Genomic DNA, 21,981 nt, shown 5'->3' on the forward strand with positions numbered 1-21,981 from the left:
TGCGCATTGTTAGTTTTTTATAACGACAAGCAGTGTCCTATAGTGCAGCCATGCCTGAAAAGCATTCCCTCTCTGAGTCTTCTTCTGAGTAGATTGCATATTTCAGGAGAAAGCCAAGTATGTGCTTCTGGGGAAAGTATGTATAAGCACATGTTGACCAGAAGGTACATGTGGAGATCCTCTCATAAGTATGTAGTGGTGAGAGAAGAGAGAGAGAGAGATGAGATTTTTAGATCCCTAAGGAGTACAGGCTGGTGCAATGTGCCTTTCCTGCAGCTTTCCTTGCCAATTACCGTATTTTTCGCTCCATAAGAAGCACTTTTTTCCTCCTAAAAAAGTAAGGGGAGTGAACGCCTACGGACGGCAGCGGGATCCCGCTGCAGTTGCGAGCGGAGGATCCATGGCTCCCCTTCCTTCCCTCCTCTGAGGCTCACTTTAAAGCAGCAAAGCAGACAGGAGCTGCCCACTTTGCTGCTTTAAATAGTTTAGTACAACATTTGATTGAGACCCCCCCCCGTGTTTTCCTCCTCTAAAAACTAGGTGCGTCTTATTGGTTGGGTGAGTCTTATGGAGCGAAAAATACGGTGAGTGCCTGTGCAAACAGATAAGGTGCCTCTCTCTCTTAGGTTGACTTTTTCTCACACCGTGAGCCTTCCCAGCCGCTGTAACATTGGCATGCGAATTCTTTGGCCATCTGGACTTGCTCCTTCGCTGACATCTGACCCCTGACAACAAAGCGTGGCTCTTCCGAATGCCTCTGAATAGAGAAGCTGGCAGGAGTGAGGTGCAGAAAAGCATCGAGGTGCCCGTCTTGCCGCACACAGCGGCCGTTCTTTGAACACAAAATCTGGCTACACAGCCTGGTGCTGCTGGTCACGTTTACAATGTACGGACCAAGGACAGTATCCACGTACTTCTTCACATCGAGGCAGGCTTCCTGGAAGGGGCAAAACCAAGTCCAGGGGAAGAAAGTTAGCATTTTCCCATTCTAAGTGGGCAACAGCCAAGTTCCCTCAACACATCCCTGCTGCTGTAGGACCAAAGCTTTAAGAGCATGAATGGGAGGATTCCTCCTGCCACTGCCTGATCTCCAAGCCCCATCTTCAGTCCCCCATGAGTTACTCACAAAGCGAGACCAATATCAACACACACCTAATCACAGAACTAACAAAATTAGCCACTTGCCTTCATACCTTAATCTGTATTTTCATTTTTTAACGGTGTCTTATGTTTTTAACCTTGTATACCACCCTGATAATTTGTGATATGGCAGTGCAGACAAGAAGCCTGGCTGGCTAGCTGACTTGATGATGCAAAAGGACTACCACTAACCCCATTCAAGCTAATAACGGCATCCTACCCCAGAGCTTCTCCTTCGACCTATACATTTGTGAATATAAAAAGTTTTGCAAAGAGGCAGTAAGGTTCCAGGGCACATTCAGGACTGTCCCCTTCAACATAGACTCGCCTGTCTAAACTGGGGCTTCCCATCATTTGGTAAAGGAGGAGAAAAGCAAGTCAAAAAATAAGGATGCTTCACCTCTCTCTTAAGGGACTTGCAAATCTGAGCACCTCAGAGTCACAGATTTATTCACAGCCACAAGGCAGCTGCTGTAACACACAGGTTGATGTACAAAAGCAGAGATGTATGTACTGCTTGGTTGTAAGAAAACAAAACAAAACTCTGCTCCATAGCTACAGGATCCTGCTGCTGTCCCTTGACTGGTTCACTTATTTGGCCTCATTTTTATCCCACGCTTCCTCAAGGAGCCCAGGGTAACACATAAAGTTCTTCCGCCCTCCCCCAATTTATCCTCACAAGAACCCTGCAAGGTAAGTTAGGCCAAGATACTGTGACTGGCTCCAAGACCCCCCAGCAACTTCCATGGCTGAATGAGGATCTGAACCTGGGACTCGACAGTCAGGCTCCCGACACTCCAACCACTGAACCACACTGGCTCCCACTCCCACTCCTGCTCCTCTGCGTCACTCACCTCAGAGTTATTGTCATTTGTGCTCCCCCACAAGATGACCCCAGCAGCACCTTGAGAAGCACTCTCACCAATGGTGTGGACCAGGTCCTCCTGCAGAACAAGCAGAGCAAAAACAGTGAGTTCACCAGCAGTCTCTTCTCTGACATCTGGATTTGCACGCCCATCATTGGGTCCTTCTTGGTCCATTAAAACCAGAGGTGAGGAAACAGTGACTTCTTGAACTCTAGCTCCCATTAGCCCTGGCCAGGGGCGATGGGGAGTTATCGTTGAGCCACATATTCCCCACCCCTCCTTTAGACAGCAGCAACACTCTGGGATTCTTGGCCATACTTAGGATTATGTATTAGGAAAGGAATCAGGAAATGATCAGTGATTAAACATTTAGCCTGCTGCCTTTAACAAAGTGTTTAAAAAATAAACCTTTTTTTTTTTTTTTTTGGAGATCTAACTCCTTCTCCTCAGTGGCTCCTTTGTTAATTGACCTTTGTGTGGATGACCTTCAAATCCATCTGCTTCTATCGGATCACTTGTCTCAAGATATCTTTCTGATCTGACATTTCCTCGTGGACATGCCAGCGTTATTATTACATGCCCCTGTCTCCCAGGCATGCAATGCTTTTCTTAGTCACCTTCAAATTCCTCCAGAGTCAAGTCATTGCCCAGTGCTGATGCTCCTTCCTCTTCAACATTCTTAGAAACCACCTGATTCCTCCTCTCATCCATGCTCTGGTCACATCCTGCCTTCGCTGCCTACAAATCCTGCTGCTCTTCACTCTCTGGTCCTCTCTCCATTTCAGCAAATTCAGAAAGCCTCAGCTAAAACGATCCCTCTCTCTAAAGATCCTGTAGCAAAATTATTTGGATATGTAAAGTATAGTGTACTAGAAAATGATTTAGAGATGGTGATTACTTTGCTAACAGCAGCCAGGCTTACAATATGACAGAGCCATCCACTGGCACATTTAGTTAATTGGATAGGCAATGAGAACACAAATTCATTGAGAAGGGAAGTTTGTTTGTCTCTTATCGGAACAACAAAATGCAGGATTCAGCAAAAACCTATACTTGCCACTGGTTTAATCTCTTGGAGGTGGGACGCAGGTGGCACTGTGGGTTAAACCACAGAGCCTAGGACTTGCTGATCAGAAGGTCAGTGATTGGAATCCCCACGACGGGGTGAGTGCCCGTTGCTTGGTCCCTGCTCCTGCCAACCTAGCAGTTCGAAAGCACGTCAAAGTGCAAGTAGATAAATAGGTACTGCTCTGGCGGGAAGGTAAATGGCGTTTCCGTGCGCTGCTCTGGTTCGCCAGAAGCAGCTTAGTCATGCTGGCCACATGACCCAGAAGCTGTACGCCGGCTCCCTCGGCCAATAAAGCGAGATGAGCGCTGCAACCCCAGAGTCGGCCACGACTGGACCTAATGGTCAGGGGTCCCTTTACCTTTACTTAATCTCTTGGGATATGTTATTTATTATTATTTATTTAATAAATGTAAACACCTCTTGATTATTTAAAAAAAAACCTCAAAGCAGTTTACAAAATTGGAAGTACAGATCAGGAAATTTAAATACGAGAAGAAGAAATGCATTGTACAGCAATAGGCTTAGTATGCTCAGCAGGAAGAGGGAATCATATGTTTTTAATTACGTGAATATTTCTTAGTATACGATATTTATACTGGCCTGTTTTCACACTGACTTTGTTCTGTGCAGGCATGGGGAGGGGGAGCAGAAGTGTTTTTCAGAGCTTGCTTGCAAGGAGATGCTCGCTATGTGGAGACACTGTGAGAGGAGCCTGGGCTTTGCAGGCACCACCCACCCCAAACCTTCCCTATGAAGGGGGCACAAGGTGAGAAAAGGGTAGAAGAAGCAGTGGGAGGGGGAGCAATTGTGTCTTGAAAAAGCCTGATCCGAAATGAAGCTCTGACTCATTTCCCTGCTGCTCCCTACTAAATATATGGAACCTCTCCCCCTCTGTTGTGCCACCATGGCAGTGTTTCATTTCTTCCTTTAAATTAATTCTTAAAATAGCTTCCCTCTGCAAAGGCTCTCCTGGGCTCCCCTAGATTCACTTGTTCCATGCCTATTACTAGCTAACTCCTCTACAGCCTTCCTTCCAAAACATCCTCACCCCACCTCCCTACGCCCCAAATCAAAGCTTATTTTCTCCTTAGTCCTGCCCATTACTGACAAACTAAAGTCTGCTGGGCAGGGACTGTGCTAGTTTGAGGTTTTGCAGTACATTTTCATTACTGACACAACATCAACATTTATATTATTTTTTTAAAAAAACCAATTTTCTTAAAAGAAATCTGAAATAGGAATAGTTTGATATTTTTCTTTCATAATATTACTTATAAAATGGGGGAAAATTAAAATACATAACAACATTTGAAAACACAAGAATTTTCAACATTGGCTTATTGAAAAACAAGAGCCTTCATAACATTTCTGACCAAAAATAAAAGTGTGACATATACCAGAAACAGTTGCAAAAGGGAGAACAACAACAGCGTTTTCGCTTAACCAGGAGAAATGTTATGAACATCTAAATGTTGGGGTAAGTGTTTTTCTCAAAATGAAATATTAGAATATTAATATTAATATTAGAAATATTTGACATGGCTACTGCTCATTCCCAGGAAAATCACTGTAGCAGATTCTTAATGGCAACTGCACACACTGAAGCCAAGATTCTCCAAGCATCCCGACAGAGAAGTATCTCCCACTTCCCTGTTGTGTTTTCAGGTTAAGTACTTATTGGCAAAGATTGATCGTATTCTGCATTGGGACATCTGGGAAAGCTTACCTGTGACAGGAAGCTCTGTGTCTGTGTGAGCTGATATTCAATGGAAGCATAAGGCAAGACTGGGATGCTTCCATTCCCCGTCTGGTTCACTATCCTGAATGCCTCTTGGACTCGATGACGGACAAACTCAAGAGTCTTGTTGAGGAATCTGAGCTCTTTGGGAAGATAAATGCTGGGATAGAGAGCTCGGCTTTGGTTCCACAGCCACTGCAATTCATCATTCCTCTGCTTCTCAATCTCTGGACATTCTCCGGTGTAATCGGTGCTTTTGTATTCATTGTTATAGCAGTCAGGGAAGCCATAGAAGCCCCAGAAACCCTCCGGCCTCAGGGTTCGGCCAAGCGCCAAAGTCAGCTCCATGAATGCCCGACTCATTTGCTCGAATTCTCGCTTAGCTTCCCTAGCCACCTTATCAGCAGGCCAGTCAGGGTGCTGCTCCTTCACCAGCTCTATGGATTTATTCCGGTAGATCTGCATGGAGTTCCAGTTGCGAACCCACAAGGGACGCCAGCTCTCCCAGTCCACAACCACCAGACCTTTGAAACCTGCCTCCGAAATTGTTTTTTCAATATCTTGCCCAGTCTTCCAAAGATGACTATTGAGGCTGGCGTTTTGGGGGGTGCCCCCGTTGACTGCTGCGCCGTTCTCAGTGTAGTATGGATAATATCCTAACCTGTGGCTGTAGAAAAGGGTAATGTCGCTCCCTGTGAATGATTCGTTCTGGTTGGCAACCACATCAAAAATCCCCAAGTCAAGGGATACTCTGTATTTCTCTTCACATTCTTGACTGGGAGCATTCCAGACGGTGATGAATGGGTGATCCAGTATTACAGGGCCTCCACCAGCCATTTGACGGCTCCAAGTCACCGAGAAAACATCCAGCAAACAGACCCACAGTGTCAAGTATGCTGTAATAATTGCCATTTTGAAGCCGATTTCCTGAGATACCTTTGGAAATTGCTCTAGGCTTTCACCTCCTTTTCAGCACCACCTGCTTCTGGCAGAATAATGTCCCTTCCAGCAAATGGGGAAGTAACCTCAGCAGAGAGGCAGCAGGGAGAGAAGTTATCAGAGTCAGGAGTTTGCTCTTCTTACCCCATCTCTCAAGAGGAAGAAGCTATAACAGAGGAGAGCTTGTTGGTCTTCATAATTTTCCTCCTCTGTTTCCAGATTCTTCCAGAAGCAAACCAAGCAGAAAATACACGTCAGAGTCCTACAATGGAAATGTTGCTGGGACTGACCTTTGGTCTTTGCTTATCCAGTGACTTTGACAAAGATTTTGATAGTGTTGGCAGAGTGGGCAAAAGGATCCTTATCCCTTGGACTGCCAGTCCTTTGGTTAGCTAATGTCTCTGTTTCCATCCTCAAGCAGAATCACGTTCCTCCTCTTCTGGATCATTGCAGGGTCATTCTACAGAGGCGGCCCTCACAATGAGGAGGCTGGATGTGTGCAAATAGACAGGACTTCTGAATGCAGGTTAAATCTCCTATGGTGAAAAAGGGAAGCATCAAGGCAAAACAGGGATCAAATAATAGTACTGATGTAGCACATTTCAAGTGTTCAGAGCATTTCAACAAAACATTACCTCAGAAATCCTTACAGCAGCCCTGAAATATATTACTTTCTCAGCACCCTTAACAAATTACAGTTTCCATGATCTTTTGTGGGACACCATTAATGTTTGAAGTGGCATGAGAGTGCTTTAAATGTATGGAGCGAGCGATGGTGGTCTTGTTTCAGTATCAGCAACGGGAGAGCTTCCTCCAGCACACCTGGGGATAGCAGCATAATTACAGGAATGCAAAACAAGCCACAAGGCATAGGTCAGGGGTGCCCAAACTTTTTTCAAAGAGGGCCAGATCCGATGAAGTGAGGGCCGACCAAAGTTGTTGAGCTTTTTTTTAGGATTTGACTCCAAGAAATAAACTGCCACAGGGGCTGGATTAGGCCCCCTATACAGACTTTGGACATGCCTGGCATAGGTAACTCTCTCCCCCAGTGGAAGGGCACAGCCAGAGGGCGTAAGAGAAAGGGCTGTAGAGTCGCCACCATTGGCCCCTCTTCTTTGCATGTGTCTATTGAGGCAATCAGCTCTCTCTGCCTAAAAATACAGTCAGCTCTGAGGAGGAGCTTTGGGCCATTAGTTGTGTTGTAAGAGTCAATAATGTTGCCATAGACTCTATAATCAAACAGTTCTGAAAGCCACCCACCCGCTTCAAATAGCAATCTGAAATAAACATTTGGTGGGGGGGGGCGGCGGCGGAAAATCACATCATTTTCTACAGATGCTAGGTGGACATCTTGCTACTTGTTTGCATAAAGTACAGGACTGACAGGAAAAGTAAGTACAGGTGACTGAGAAAGAATAGGTATGTAGGAGTGGATAGTTAATAATGTATTTCATCCTAATATTGCACCCCTAGTTGCCATTCTTTGGAAACATTTCCCCTCCTTGGTACTTAGGAGGCTGTTCAAGCACTTAATCCCATTCACTTTAGCAAGACCAAGTCATGTGAGATCATTTGAGCCTGCCAGTCATTAACAATCACTGACCACCAGTGACAGAGCTGGATCACAGGGGGAAGAGAGTAGGTAGGAAGAAAAGAAGCTCCCAGGACAACACCACTACAATATGGGATTCTACGAACTGTTGTAGAGTAACAAATTCTGGAAGAGCTGCAGCAAAAACGAGAGTCTTGTGGAACTTTATGAGATGTAATCAAGCAAAGCATTGGCATTCCCTCCGCCCAACCCCGCCCATATCACTGCAGACAGATGCTATGGTGGCCTTTTTCTATGCACTCTAATTCTGAGCTTAAGGAATCTAATTTAGATGCCAATTAGATCAAAGTGATGCATCATCAATTTCCTTATTTTTATTTATAGATGCACAGGGGGGCTTTGCAAAGTATTTCAGGCTTTAAGCAACAAGGCTCAAATGTAAACTTTGTCATAGAATAAAGGCTGGGGAATGGAAACTCACTGATGTTGTATAACTCTTAAAATCTAAGTACCATGAGTAATCTAGCCCTGAACTGTGTAATCAGACAGACAGTTTTTTCCAAGTTTCATCAGAATTCTTCCCCCCCCCCCCTTGTTAGCTGGAGAAACTGGTGACTGAAGCCAGAATTAAAAGTGCGGTTTTTGAAATAAAATAAAAATTAAAGCAGATTTTAAAAAATGATTGCTAAACCATTCCCCTCTTGAATTATGAAACAACACATTGTTTCATGCAGAGCAAGACAAGAGGTCTTGCAGAATTCCGAATTCATTGGCAGACGCTTGGAGCAACCGGCCAGAAATTTTGGGTGGGAGTGTTTCATTACCGTGAAGGCGGTCGGCTCCCGCGAAGAAAAGGGGATGGGAATTAATCGCCAGGAAACGTGCGAGGAAAAAATACCGCACATTAAAAAAAAGAGAGAGACTTACCGGCTCCTGGGGAAGCGGAATATTCCCCAACCCCGCCCCTTTCCCAAACTTTCGGCCAATGGGGGTGGAGAGAGGGGACGTCACTTCCAATACAGGACGCAGGGGGCGGGTGGGTGCTCGCCAGCTTCAGACGCGTTCATGGGTGGGATTTAAAGGCGCGTTTTTGCGGGAGGGGAAAGGAAAGTTGGCGGGGACAGGCGGGGTGGATGAGGAAGAAAGGGTAGGAGACCCGGGGTACGGCGAGGGTGTTGTTCGAAGCGTTTCTCGTGATGCCCTTGTTGTAAATCTAGCAGGCAAATCCGACTATTATGCTGCACCCCCATGGAGACCGGAGCTCTGCCGCCTTCACCGCGAAAGTGAAGGATTCAGAATTCCGACGCAACCACTGTACACGTGTAAAGTTATATTGCCGTACGAGGCTTCCGCGCCGCCCGTTTCTGTTTTCCAGGGAAAGGGTCGAGAGGGAAATCGTTCTCTTTTTCTCTCCCGGGCGCGCTGTTTTCGAGGTCGGGGCCATGGGGGGGGCGCTGATCGGCAGAGGGCAGCAGCGATCCCACGCCTGCAACCCGGGAGGGCGAGGCGCAAGGCGGGGGAACAAATCCCTCTTTCCTTCGGAGTCTGGTTTCTATTATGCAGCCTGTCCCGCTTGCTTGGGCTCCGAGGAGGGGGCGGAAGGGGTTTCGGCGAAAGGAAACAATTAAGCTCTGCAGCTTCTGGAGGCAAAAGCCCGGGCTGTGCAGCTGTGGATTGTAGAGGCTTAACTCTTCCCTCTCCAGGACGGGCGACGCAGCAGCAGAAGAGTGGCCGGCTGGGGTTTAGCTTCGCCAAACTGGGTCTTTAGGGAAAAAATACTACGCACAGGAGCATCACGGGGTATTCAAAAGATCCAAGCCCAGATATTTATTTTTTAAAAAAAATCTGTGTTAATTTATAAGCAATTACTGTATATGCAAACCTAGAAATTACTAGAATTTTAAATTTCACAAAGGCAAGCCAATGACTTTCCCGTTCAGATCTCTCACCTGCACCGATAGCTGCTCGACGGGAGCTTGGATGGGGCAGAGCAATCGAAAGTGAGCAATTCAAAGAGGCAGCATTTGAAAGTGATAAAAGACGCAGGCTTTGGGGAGAGTGACCTGATGGGTACTGTGCTGAAGCCACAAATATTAGACTGACTTCAGTTCACACACCTAGGGCTAACTATATATATTTTCTAATCCCCGAGAAACTTCTGTTCTACTCTAAAAAGCTGTGTGATAGGCAGGAGTCCAACAGGCACAGCTTCCTCCTGCATTGTGATAAATGATGGGAGTTGGGGGAAAGCGGCACCTGTTCTTTTCCTCTTCCTAAAGTAGCTGTTAGTTACAAGAGCCCTGGCGGGTGAGGTCGAGGAGAAGTAGCAACTTGAGCCTAAGCTTTGAGATGGTCTTTTCTGCCGCTGGAGGCTTAATTTGAGGCAGACTCTGCCCTGGAAATTTTTCAACAGCTGGACTCAGCCTTCAGTTACACAAAATAAATGCAGTACCTTTCGACATATACAGAGCGTTCCCTGTCGCTACAATCCACCAATTTCATCTGGGCTATCAAAGGACAGGTCCTCCCAAAGCAATAATTTAGGTACAATCTCTTGCAGTTTTAAAACAAAAGGGTTGTTCTGTGCACAATTGAAAGGCACTCTGCATATTCTCAGAGCCACATTGCCATAATCCTTTAAAAGAGTGTTCCCAAAAGAAGGACAAGAGTTTTTGAACACTAAATATAGTAAAGGTAAAGGGACCCCTGACTATTAGGACCAGTCATGACTGACTCTGGGGTTGCGGCGCTCATCTTGCTTTACTGGCCGAGGGAGCCGGCGTACAGCTTCCGGGTCATGTGGCCAGCATGACTAAGCCGCTTCTGGCAAACCAGAGCAGCGTACGGTAACACAGTTTACCTTCCCGCAGGAGTGGTACCTATTTATCTACAGGAGCCCATTGCGGGGATTCGAACCGCCAACCTGATCGGCTAGTCCTGGGCTCTGTGGTTTAACCCACAGTGCCACCCAAATCCCTCACTAATTCAACGTTCCTCAGCCTGGCACCCTCCAAATATTTTGGGCTACAGTTGCCCATCACCCCTGACCATTTACCATATTGAGTGGTGTGGATGAGAGTTGGAGGCCACTGAGTTCCCCACCCCGGCTTTAGACACTGCCTGTTTCTCAGCATCAGCTTCTAATTATTAGCAAAGTGGAACAACTGATTCAATCCAGCTAATTATTGTCCAGTTGGCTCAGTTATGCTGTGAAGAGCTGACCTCAATTACCAGAACTAATTCAGTCTTGCAAAGTGGATTTCTTTCTTTTGTCCAGTTCCCTAAAACATGTCAGTTTAAATTAGAATATGTCATCCTAACTGGAAGATGAAGCAGTCCTGTAAACAACTACTCACCCCAGTAAAATGTGACACAAGTTATACAATAGAGAAAGATAGTTTCCCCAAAGCATCCTGGTAACCTACTCTAGGAACTGTAGTTCTGTCGGGGAAATCTCAACCCCCCAGTGTCCTGAACAAGCTACCCTTATTCTCAGAAAGATTTGGGCAAAAGTCCTGGGAACTGTAGGTTGCTCAGGGCACCTGATCATCACCCTCCTTGCAGGGCATTGGAACAGAATGGCACCGCCCGATGCCACCTTGGAGTGCGACTTCAAAGGTATGTCTTGCGGCTGTGAGGATGTCAGCACTTCCAGGTGCTAGATGCGCATTACCAACCCCCCAAGTATTTCACTTCCTGTCCTTTTATATTCCAGGATCATCGCATCGCACAGATACTATCTGTTCCACCTTGTGTGATGGGCGGGATTGAAAAATAATTTGAACAAAAATTGGGATAGGAGCCCGGTCACCCCCAGCCACCTCAGGTCCCAGGCAAAAGTGAAGCAAGCAATAAGCTGTTTGATTTCCTTTTGGCCTAAGTCCCAGCTGCAGCCACCTGAGCACCAACATCTGCGTGCTGCTCTGTTACCAACATTCCCTGGCAGCATGATGGCAGTTTCCATGCACAGTCTTGAGTCTCTGATGAGTTGTGGGGTGGGCAAGGGGGGCATTTCAAACTTCCAATATTTTTATGTAAAGGGTCACAGCATTTTCATCTGATCCATTTGGGCTTGCAGTACATGTGTCTGTGGCACAACTGCGGTAATAGAAGGGACTGAGCAATCATAACAGAATTCGGTGGGGGAAACGTGTCCACACAACAGCAGTGTAACTTTGCAGCAAATGATAAATCAATATGCATTTATTCTACCCCCCCACCCCACTCCCCCAAAACCCCAACTGAGTATGTGGGAAAGATCCCTAGACTGTGGCAACAGGAGTCACCAGTAGATGTCTCCCTCATTCTTGTCCTAGATTGTGCAATTCAGAACTGTTCCAGTGAGAATGATGAAACTGAGCTTTGGGAAAGGCGATAGTTGTTGGATTTATGAGAACAACTTTCTGTAAATTCTTTGTCCAAAGAAACCCCACAAATTAGGCAGAATGGTGACCCTATTGTGTTTCCACAGCTGGCCTACACAGATTCTCCTGGTGGGGAAAGTGACAGAAAATTGAACTGCAGGGATCAGTTCCTGACATCTTTCAAGATACAGTGGTACCTTGGGTTACAAACAGCTCAGGTTACAGACTCCTCTAACCTGGAGTAGTACCTCGGGTTAAGAACTTTACCTCAGGATGAGAACAGAAATTGCACGCCATCAGTGCAGCAGCAGCGGGAGGCCCCATTAGCTAAAGTAGTACCTTAGGTTAAGAACGGTCTCAGGTTAAGAACGGACCTCTGGAACAAATTAAGTTTGTAACCAGAGGTACCACTGTATGGGGTTCGGTGGGTAGAGTAGACTCTCTTCTACAGCTCGCTGCAAACATTCCAGTCAGCCCCTGCAATAAAGCAAAGGGCCTTGGAATCCTTGCCTTTCTGAAATGATAAACGTTATGGTGGGTGAAGAGCAATCTCCCTTGATGAGACAGAGCTTGAAAATGGAGGTGGGTGGAAGGAGGGGAGCGGCGAACATTCTTGGCAAGCGCATCAGAGGAAAAAAGAAAGCAAACACTCTATGTGGGGTTCAGTTTCTCTCCAGGCCTCCTACTCTGTTGGTCTCTGCGCTTTCCAGACAAATTTTAATAAACACACTTTCACTGCTAAACTCACAGTAGTGCCTGTCCAATGTCAACAATAGTATAGTATTCTGTTCCCATTAAATAGGGAGAGAGGGTCATGGTAGCTTTCTTACCAGTTTTTAGGGATGGGAAGAACAGCCTCTCTCCTGCCTGACACTTTAAAAAGAAAACAGGAAGGATGTGTGCTGGAGTTCACACCCTGTACTAAGTTAAGTTTCCACTTCTTAATAACTGAGAATAACTGAGAACCTACAAAGGGCAAATGGGAATGGTGGCAATTTTACCACTTTTAAAGAAATATGTGTTTCAGTGGTGTGGTTGCATGGAATGCAGCTTCTGCATCAAATTGCAAGGTGGGATGGACTGAGCAGGAAAGGGTATTACTTTTCTCAGTGACAGAGTAACATGTCTCTGCAGCAAGCATAGAGGAAAGACATCTGGATCCCACACAAAAAATGAGAAACCACTATATTTACACTTCTCCCTAGGCCTAAATAGGCTCCAGGACTCCTGTTTTCTAAGGCAGCCCATAAGCTCTCTGCAAAATCTTTTTAAACATTTTAAACAACTCTTACGGCCTGATCCTAGGAATCTTTACTCCAAAGGAAGCTCTGCTAAGTTCAGAGGGGTTTACTGCAAAGTAAGTTTATACAGGGTTGCAGCCTTGTATATTGGATTGCAGCTGCAATCGAGGGAGGCATATCTGTAGAAAACTAACCCACTCACCCCCAATCTGCCCCCAAGAAGTTTAAAGCCATGTAGGTAGTGCTTCTACCTTCAAGTGTAATTTGGAATCAGTTTTACAACCTGCTAAAGAAGACAGACTGTATGTTGTCTGGAACTAGATATGAGGGAGGGAGGTGGCTGTTGTGCACATTACCCACTAACCCAGTGATGTGGTCTCTCTGTGTCTATCTCCCACACATTGCACCCCAACCCCCAGACACCACTACCTTTCTCCCCAGTTTGCACTCAGAAAGACTCCCTCCAGCACCCATTCTGCCACTTACCCAGTGTTGCCTCATGTATGACATTTTAGGGGTCTTCCATTGGGGCACGAGGAGACCTTTTGCACTTTCATATGAATGCCTGGATCCCTAATAACATGAACTGCAAGACTGCTCAACTATCTATAAGGATCAAGCACACTCAGTAGCACACTAAACACTGATTTGGAGGTGGACTCTTAGAAGGCCCTTCACACCTGTTTCTTTTTAAGAAAGGTGGGGGGAGAAATCTCCAGATATGCAGCTTCATGTAATGCCCCCCTACCCAGTGCAGCCCTAATGTGGGTGCACACCCTCCAACATTTCTCCAATGGAAATAGGGATGTCCCATTCTATAATGATAATTTTACTATTTATACGCCACACATCTTATTGGGTTGCCTCAACCACTCTGGGCAGCTTCCAACATACATAAAAACATACTAAAACATTAAACATTTTAAAAAAACCTTCCCTATACAGGACTGCCTTCAGACAGCTCAGGGGTTGGATAGCTCCATACCCTCCAACATTTATCTGGTTGCTCACTGTGAGAGCAGGGTGCTGGACCAGATAGATGGACCTTCAGCCTGATGCAGCAGGGATCATATTATGTTCCTAAACAAGGATGTGAGTGGGGTAGTGGGTGAGAAGGAAAGATTTCTTTGCTTTACTGCTGGGTGATCTGCTTTGCTCTGCATAAAGAGTCCTGGTTGGGTTTCCCATCCCCCTGCCCAGTAGCAATGCCTATGCAAGAGGCCCTCTCTTCCCCTCGCTTCCTTCTCTGTTGTTCTGTGGTTAGGATTAGCCACACAAAGCCCTTTTTCAGCACCAGACTTGAGGCTGTGAGTGGCCACAGCAGCGAAGGCTGATGATTATTTAGTGGCATTAGCATGATGAAAGCGGAGAGGGCGATTCCAATGGCCCACAGAGAAAGCATTTCATTCACCTCCCATAGCTATTGACATCAGCATGAGAACAAGGGGGTGAAATTTGCCATTGTGCTATCAGGGGTGCCAGTGGTTTGATCTCTAGCTCTCAGAAAACTCAAGGCAATGGATGGGAACCATCAGCTCTCGCTCGTCTTCAAGGACCTCTAAACCAGGGATGGATGAGCCGTGGCCTTTCAGGTATCCAGGTGTCCAGTGGCCAGGGTTAACAAGTGTTTAGGTCCAAGAATATCTGGAAGGCCACAAATTTCCTAACCATGCTATCACTTCTTCCCACCTCACAGGATGATGGTGATGCTGCCATGTATGCCCTTCTCTCAAACACCCCCCCCCCAAGAAAGAGGCTGCTACTTCTGCTCCCTCCTCCCAAGGCAGCACTGCCACACCTCATGGTGGGTAACTGAAGTATCTCTGAGGAGACTGAATCAAAGCGCCTTTTGAAAATTTCCACCACCTGAAGTTCTTTGTCATCATCCACTGAACAAAACTAAGAGACGGCTCTCTTAATGACCAGGCCAGGAAGCTTTTAACAACAAAGACAGTGGTACCTCAGGTCACAGACACTTCAGGCTACAGACGCTTCAGGCTACAGACACTTCAGGTTACAGACTCTGCTAACCCAGAAATAGTACCTCGGGTTAATAACTTTGCTTCAGGATGAGAACAGAAATCATGCGGTGGCAGTGGGAGGCCCCATTAACTAAAGCGGTACCTCAGATTAAGAACAGTTTCAGGTTAAGAACGGACCTCCGGAACGAATTAAGTTCTTAACCCGAGGTACCACTGTAATTAACCCACACACACCCCAGCAAGAGAGCTTGGGGGCTGGGGTAGGAGGTCTTCTGGCTCACACTTAAAAATACCCAGGATTGTATCCACGCTGGGTTTGAGAAACTGTTCTGAAGTACAGGGATTGGAATTTATTTTAAATGATCATGTTATACAGAGGATTGGCCACAGAACAAATCTTCAGGAATCGGCACATTGCGGATTTTGTAAAAGTGCACTGAACACATTTGTTTTGTGTTAGTCCTTTGAAACAGAATGACACATCTTCTAGCTACATAATTGTGACTTATAATTTTGTAATTCATGATATATATATATCTATATCTGTCATGCTTAGCCACTGTTCTCTCTTTCAAAGAGTGATGGTTAAAATGACTAGTTAAAGAATGATAAAAGCTGGGAGTTTTCTGTTTTTTCAATGCATACCTATGGCCAAAGTGTGGATGGCAATTCACATTTAAGTGACTGAGTACCAAATCAGGGGTTATCTTTAAGAATTCTAGATCCATAAATCCAGAGTAAGAATTAGGAATTTGTGTAGGTGCATAGACTCTCTGGTTCCCTACAAAGTGTTAAAACGGTAAGCATTCGCACACCACATCCCCAAGCATTTCACATGGCTTTTAGTAACCTTTCTCCAAGTAACCTTTCTCAAGAATTTGGCATGGCCTTAAACAAAAGACAACTAGTTTCTGCCTGACTACGACAAGTAGAGGTGGAACTTGACAGCACAAAGCATATTCCAGACTCAGAGAGGGAACCGTGCAATCAATGTGACAAAAGAGAGAATAAAACAGGGGAAATGCTTTCTGTTCCAGTGTCTTGAATATATGGAAATGTGTGTGGGGAAAGCCATGAAAGGCTGAGAAAGGGAGCACATCAAAAAGCAAGAAGAGGAAGGGAGAAAACATGTTCGATCCTGGGAAAAAGATTTAGAGAGGGGAAAGAAATGGCAGCCTGCCACCAGATCAGCCGTGGGCTGGTATATATTCTGGGGAAATCAAACACAAGGACAAGCCAAGGCTTGCATTGGTTGTGGCTTTTGAAAGAAACTACAGATAACTGCCCACATAAGCAGCACTGGCAATTGTTGTGCAACACTCTGCCCTCCTAGGGAGATAGGAACTGAGCTTTGATTTGCTGGCTCCCTTTGTGGCACTAGGGGGCGCTCTCCTACTGAACGGAAAGCAGGAGGACGTTCAGCACTGACCCTAGCACAGTAGATGTTTTAACAGGGACCCCCAAGGGAGCGATATTCCTTGTTTTTCCAAAGCTACGATGGAGAACTTGTGCACTCCTGGTTTTCAGGCAAAGGGTGGGGAACAGACCAACCTCCCTCATCCCCCAGCTCACACATTTGTCTAAAGAAACAAGTGGACTAGATTTGCCTCTCTGGACAAAGCGTCCTCGTGCATACTGTCACAAATATTATCACCCACTTTGATTTTTTTTAAAAAAATAAAAGTTTCTAGCAATAATAGGACATGAGATGAGACAAAGTGTACAGACACTCTTCTCATTTTTGGGGGGGAGGGAATTAGCTTGCTCCCTCATTTCAGCATTTTACTTTGTGCCCACCCCCAGAAAAATTCCTATGCTATGTTATAGGTCCTGTTTTCCCTTTCCCAAATAGCAGTCTAATCGGATGCTTAATTGCCCCAGTTATCTGAACCGTATCTGTGGAGATTAATCTTACGCAGGGGTCAGCAAACGTTTTCAGCAGGAGGCCAGTCCACTGTCCCTCAGACCTTGTGGGGGGCCAGAGTACATTTTTTGGGGGGAGGATGAACGAATTCCTATGCCCCACAAATAACCCAGAAATGCATTTTAAATAAAAGGACACATTCTACTCATGTAAAAACACGCTGATTCCCAGACCATCCGCTGGCCGGATTGAGAAGGCGATTGGGCCAGATCCAGCCCCCGGGCCTTAGTTTGTCTACCCATGATCTTATGCCTTTTTTCAAGCACCTACTTGCCCTTTATGCTCTTAAGTATATGGCATCACGTTTTATGAGGCTCCTGGGGGCAATGAGATAAAGACCTCAAAGGACAAAAAAACAAACAAATGAAGAGCTGTGTACCTCCTTGCTTCCCCAGATTGTCTCTAATCAAAATGTGTGTGTGCAGTGAACAGCAGCACCCCTGGCTGAACTCAGCTAGCAGAGGAATGCTCATATTTATAGCACTGGACATGTACACGCCTCTTAATTCTGTGATTTAAAGCTGGCTTGTGCCTCTTCTCACAATTAAAAAAACATTCTCCAAGGAAATGCAAGAACCACAGCCCACCCCAGAGTCATCTTGCATTCTTCTGTGCCCAGGGACTGTTCACCTTTGTGGACAAGATGTCATTATTTCTGGAAGTCTTAAGGTGGGAGTTTTAGGTAGGGTGGCAAGTCCAGTGCACTTTCCAGTTCACCTAGAAGAGCATGTGGACAACACACACTGTTTCTACACCAGGGATGGTGAACCTGTGCCCTTCCAGATTTTGCTGGATCCCAACAACCAGCCTGAGGCAACATGGCCAGTGGCCAGGCATAAGGCTGACTTACAGTAGGCAGAAAAACTAGCCTACCAAGAGCCACCGCAGAGGAGAGCATGCAGCCACATGGAGATGCCTGCTCTCAAGAGAAACATCTTAGGCGCCGTAGCAAGAGGCATTTTATGTGCAAGAGGATCAGTGAAGTTTTTCCTTCACCATGAAACAAATAATATCCACTCACATCAGGAATTTCATTTCAATAAACCCCATGCCCTTGGCAGAAGATGACCTGCAGCCCAACCCCTGGGCAGAAAGCAGGGAGGAGTTGTAGCTCAGAGTTACAAAACAGGCGCTGGAGGCTCCAGGGTCAGATCATAGCATTTCTCAGCTCAATCGCTTAACTGGATGTATTGCTGGAAAACGTTTTGGTAAACAGAACAAAGAGGTTGGCTGCTGCCAACTGCTTGACAATACGAGTGGGTTAATAGTACTGGGCAAAATAACCCACTGACCTGGTTCAGTACGAGGCAGCTCCCTGTGTTCTCAACACCAATTTGATCACAGGCAGCTGAAGGGCAGATAAGAAAACAGGCTGCAAGTTTGACACAGCTCTACCTGCCTGTTCCCCAAGTCAGCCCAAGGTGCCTCTTAGCTGCCTTCCAAAACAGCAGCAATCCCCCCTCACAGAAGACAACCCCATGAAGCACCACAATTTGGTTCAGTATTTCCAAGCTTGTTTTCTACAGATCCCCAGCCTCTTCCATCGCTTTTAGAGATGAACAAGTCAGGATCAGCCAAGAAACAAGCAGCCAAAGAAAACTAGATACACTCCTAATATCAGGGGGTGGGAAAGCTCAACCAGCCCAAAGATCAGGTTGCTCTGTCTTCCATCCAGCGAAGCAAGAGGTATCATCAGAGTTCAAAGAATAGGCAGGCGAAAACAACAGAGGGTGCAGAGCACAACCAGTGGGAGAGGAAGGCCTAGGGGGAGGGGGTGTGGCTTGGGGGTGAGCCCTGTATGGCAAACAGAGAAGGTCCTCCATCGACTGTAAGAGAAGCAAGGAGAAACACGGCTGCTTTGGGAGAAAAGGAACACAATGGCAGTCAGGCCCCGCCCCTGCCTGCAGCCTCTCCCTCTCCTGTGCAGGACACATGACCCTGACAGAGACACCCAGTGTTCCTTCCACTTTGGCAACTGCTTGGCTTTGCCAGCCAAAACTCGTTGACTTAATTACAAGGAGCAGGAAGTCCGGACAAGGAGAGGCAGCCCCTTGCTGCTCCAGTAGAGACAAAGAGCAACACTGGGAAGGAGAGTTGAAGGCGAGGCTGGCATATGGCATCTGTACAAACAGCAGAAGGGGAGGGGGTGCAGCCGCAGCAGCAACAGGCCTCTTTCATTGGGGGTCTCCAGACTCTCTGGCCGCATCCGAAACGAAAAGAGCTGAGGGAATTGCTGACCTGGTTCAGGCGCAGCTACTCAGGGATGGCCACAGGAGGGTGACCAGCACTGGCCAGAGCCACAGTTCTGTGGTGAGAAGGACAAAGCCACACACGATGGGGGGAGGTGTTAATGAAAAGCCGGCCAAGGTTTTATTGGGGTCTGAAGGCAAATACCACTCACAGCTGGAGCCTCCTTATTGGCAAGGAGGAATGGCATGAAGGGCCCCTCGGGGCAACGAAGCAAGCTCCCAACACACAATGCAGAACGCCAATTACGTTTTCTCGGTGTGTCTTTAATTCTGAGGTAAAACTTTTTTGGTTTTCCTGTAACGGATGCAGGGCACCAACTCAGCACCGGCCACACACAGATCGGGGGCATGGCACTCCCACACCCCATGGCTGCCCTTCTCAGAGCAATACAAATGTTGTTTGCCCGCCCACCCAGTCGGTCAGCAAAGGGCATTTTCGCCACCAGAGCCTTTTCTACTCTCTAGGTTAAACCCCACTGGCTGGGCAATGCTTTCTCTCCTTCTCTATCGGCTATCCTAAAGAGGCATGTTTTAAACAGCAGCAATTTTCTCCTCACTACAGCAGCTCCACCAAACCCATCACACCTCTCCTGAGGCCTAAGCAGGCTCCAGGACTCCCATTTTCTAACCGTGTCCCCCTCCCTCCTTACAACAGAAGAGCCAAGCACCCCTCTCCCTAATCCTCTCCCAAAAGAATGCCGAATGTGGGCACCCATTCCTCCCTCCCCCAGGCTACCCTTCGACAACTTTCCCCACCCTCAAATTCCTGCTTCTGTTTGGGTAGCTAACCCAAGGCACCAAATCGACTCCTGTGTTGGAGATACTTCTGGACAGCAAGGGAAAGGCAGGAGAGGCGAGGCCTCATGGCAGCCCCCTACCTTTGCCAGTCCTCGCCTCCAGTCACCCATCTGCCTGCGCACAGAAATACTGTCAGTGGGGGGAATGTCCTTTTTCACTTTTTTGCCCCTTAAAGGGCCAGTGGCACAGATGGGAGAGGTAGGACAGTCTCTTAAATAGTAGGTCTGCTACATCACTGCTAAAGAAATATATATATATAAAAACGAGAGGCTGGCGGCTCTTATTTCTCCCTTTCTGCCTATCACCATTGCCTGCTGCACCAGGAACTAGTTTGCGGCCGCAGAGATTCCAGTTGGAGGCAGCCTAGTGCAAGCAGGCCAGCAGACAGAGAGTTATCAGCAACTGGAGTCCCAGGTTACTGCGAAGATAGGGGCCGCCCCCAGGAGGGTTCAGCTGCTCCTTGCATCCTTTCCCGTGCCATCCCTGGTAACAGTGGCACTGGAAGTGGGCCTTGAGGAAGGCAGTGTCATCCTGAGAGAAGTTCCCTGTGGCCTCAAACAGCCGCTTGCCCTGCCCGGGAGCGTTGCGGTGGATCTCGAAGCTGGCTGGGTTGAGATGCAAGAAGACGTCAGTGTTGCTGAAAATGCGCCGGCAGCGCCCGTGGCCGCTGCACAGAGTGTGGCTGCAGAGTTCTGCAGCTGTGGTCACGTTGACGATGTAACGGCCAAGGCCTTCCTCTATGTAGTTTTTTATCAGCTGGCACGTTTCCTGCAGAGGAGAGGATTCAAAATTAGCAACAGGAACTGGGAGACCAGCAGCTACAGCCAGGTGGTGAGATTTTGCTCTTACTGAATCCCTGATGCAAGAAGGTCCAATGGAAGCATCTATCCATCCATCCCGCAATCCAGCAGTTTAGATTTCTGAGTCAAAATTCATATCTGAGAGTAAATTCCATTTATTTCCATGGAGCTTACTTCTTGGTAAGCATGCATAGGGTTTCTGCCTTGGTCAATATTTTTCCCTTTCCTAAACCCTAATAATACATTACTTATGTGTGGAGCATTTCTGTGCGGTCCCATGCTTCCAAGTGCTGAACCCAGGTCTACAACCACCTCAGCTTGCACCTGACTTCGTCTACAGAGAAAATTCAGAGCATGAGCACCTGCTTGTGCAAAGGGGCTGCATGCAGTCAGGACATCCAGTCATGGAGGAAGAAGGTCCGATGGAGGAGGCCAAAAGCCCAGCCCCCTCTGCTGACATGCCCTACATATGAATAATGCATGAACAGATGGGGCTCTATTTGGTAATGGGAATTTATCACTTCCCTCTTTCAATAGGATGACTGAAAAGACTTAAGACATCAGATCCGGATGACACAATCCCCATAGTAGTCTGTACGGTTGCTTCACATCCTTGCAGGAAACTTGGAAGAACTGTTCCCAGCGCTGCTTTGCTAAACACGGTGCTTGAAGGCCACTATAAAGGCAGTATTGACAGCTCAATATGGCTACCTGCAGCTATTAGGGTTTAGGCTAGGACTTTCACAGCACAAGGAGGCCTTCCTCAAGACCGAAAGGCTCGAGTTGTGTACAGCCTCAATCTCTACTATTTACACTGAAAGCAGTTATTGCCCATTATGTACTCTGGACACCAAAGGGGGTATCTATGGTTCCATCTTTTTAGGAAATGATGCATATGCTTGGTATCAACCCTGGTATGGCAACTAGTTGAATTCAATACAAGGAAGTGCTATGGAGGCCTTTGGTGGGGACCATGCCCCCTTGGACAAAGTAGCAAAGCTCCAAGGAAGAGTGTCTTTGTACCCCTCAAAGCAAAACGCCATTAGTAGTCAAAAGCCACCCTTCTCCCTCTAGTACCAGGTGGTCGTTGGATTGACAGTATCTATCTATCTATCATCTATCATCTATCTATCATCTATCTATCTATCTATCTATCTATCTATGCATGTATGTGTATGTATGTATTGGTTAAAATAATAAATGGTGCAGCATGTAACAGGCAACACAGGATCTGGGATTGAAAATAAAGCAATGGCAGTAAAGAGAAACAATACCAGCCATAATACAAAAAAAGCTAGATCTTTTCAGGGAGACATGAA

General features: G+C 46.7%; 1 protein-coding gene across 1 annotated transcript in view; it reads right to left on the reverse strand.

The window, feature by feature from the left end:
* Window positions 1-622: 622 nt before the first annotated feature.
* LOC309526163 (uncharacterized protein) overlaps window positions 623-21,981 on the reverse strand; it is a gene marked incomplete at its 3' end in the record, with an annotated part of 29,347 nt that continues 7,988 nt past the window's right edge. Inside the window, exons 4-7 of the mRNA XM_082212078.1 lie at window positions 20,231-20,630; window positions 4,802-5,778; window positions 1,995-2,084; window positions 623-937 (exon numbers count right to left, since the gene is read on the reverse strand). Of these exons, the coding sequence (XP_082068204.1) occupies window positions 623-937; window positions 1,995-2,084; window positions 4,802-5,778; window positions 20,231-20,630 (1,782 nt within the window). The remainder of the gene's footprint in view (window positions 938-1,994; window positions 2,085-4,801; window positions 5,779-20,230; window positions 20,631-21,981) is intronic.

This window comes from Podarcis vaucheri (assembly GCF_965113315.1).
Source record: "Podarcis vaucheri genome assembly, chromosome: 2".
Classification (NCBI taxonomy): domain Eukaryota; kingdom Metazoa; phylum Chordata; class Lepidosauria; order Squamata; family Lacertidae; genus Podarcis; species Podarcis vaucheri.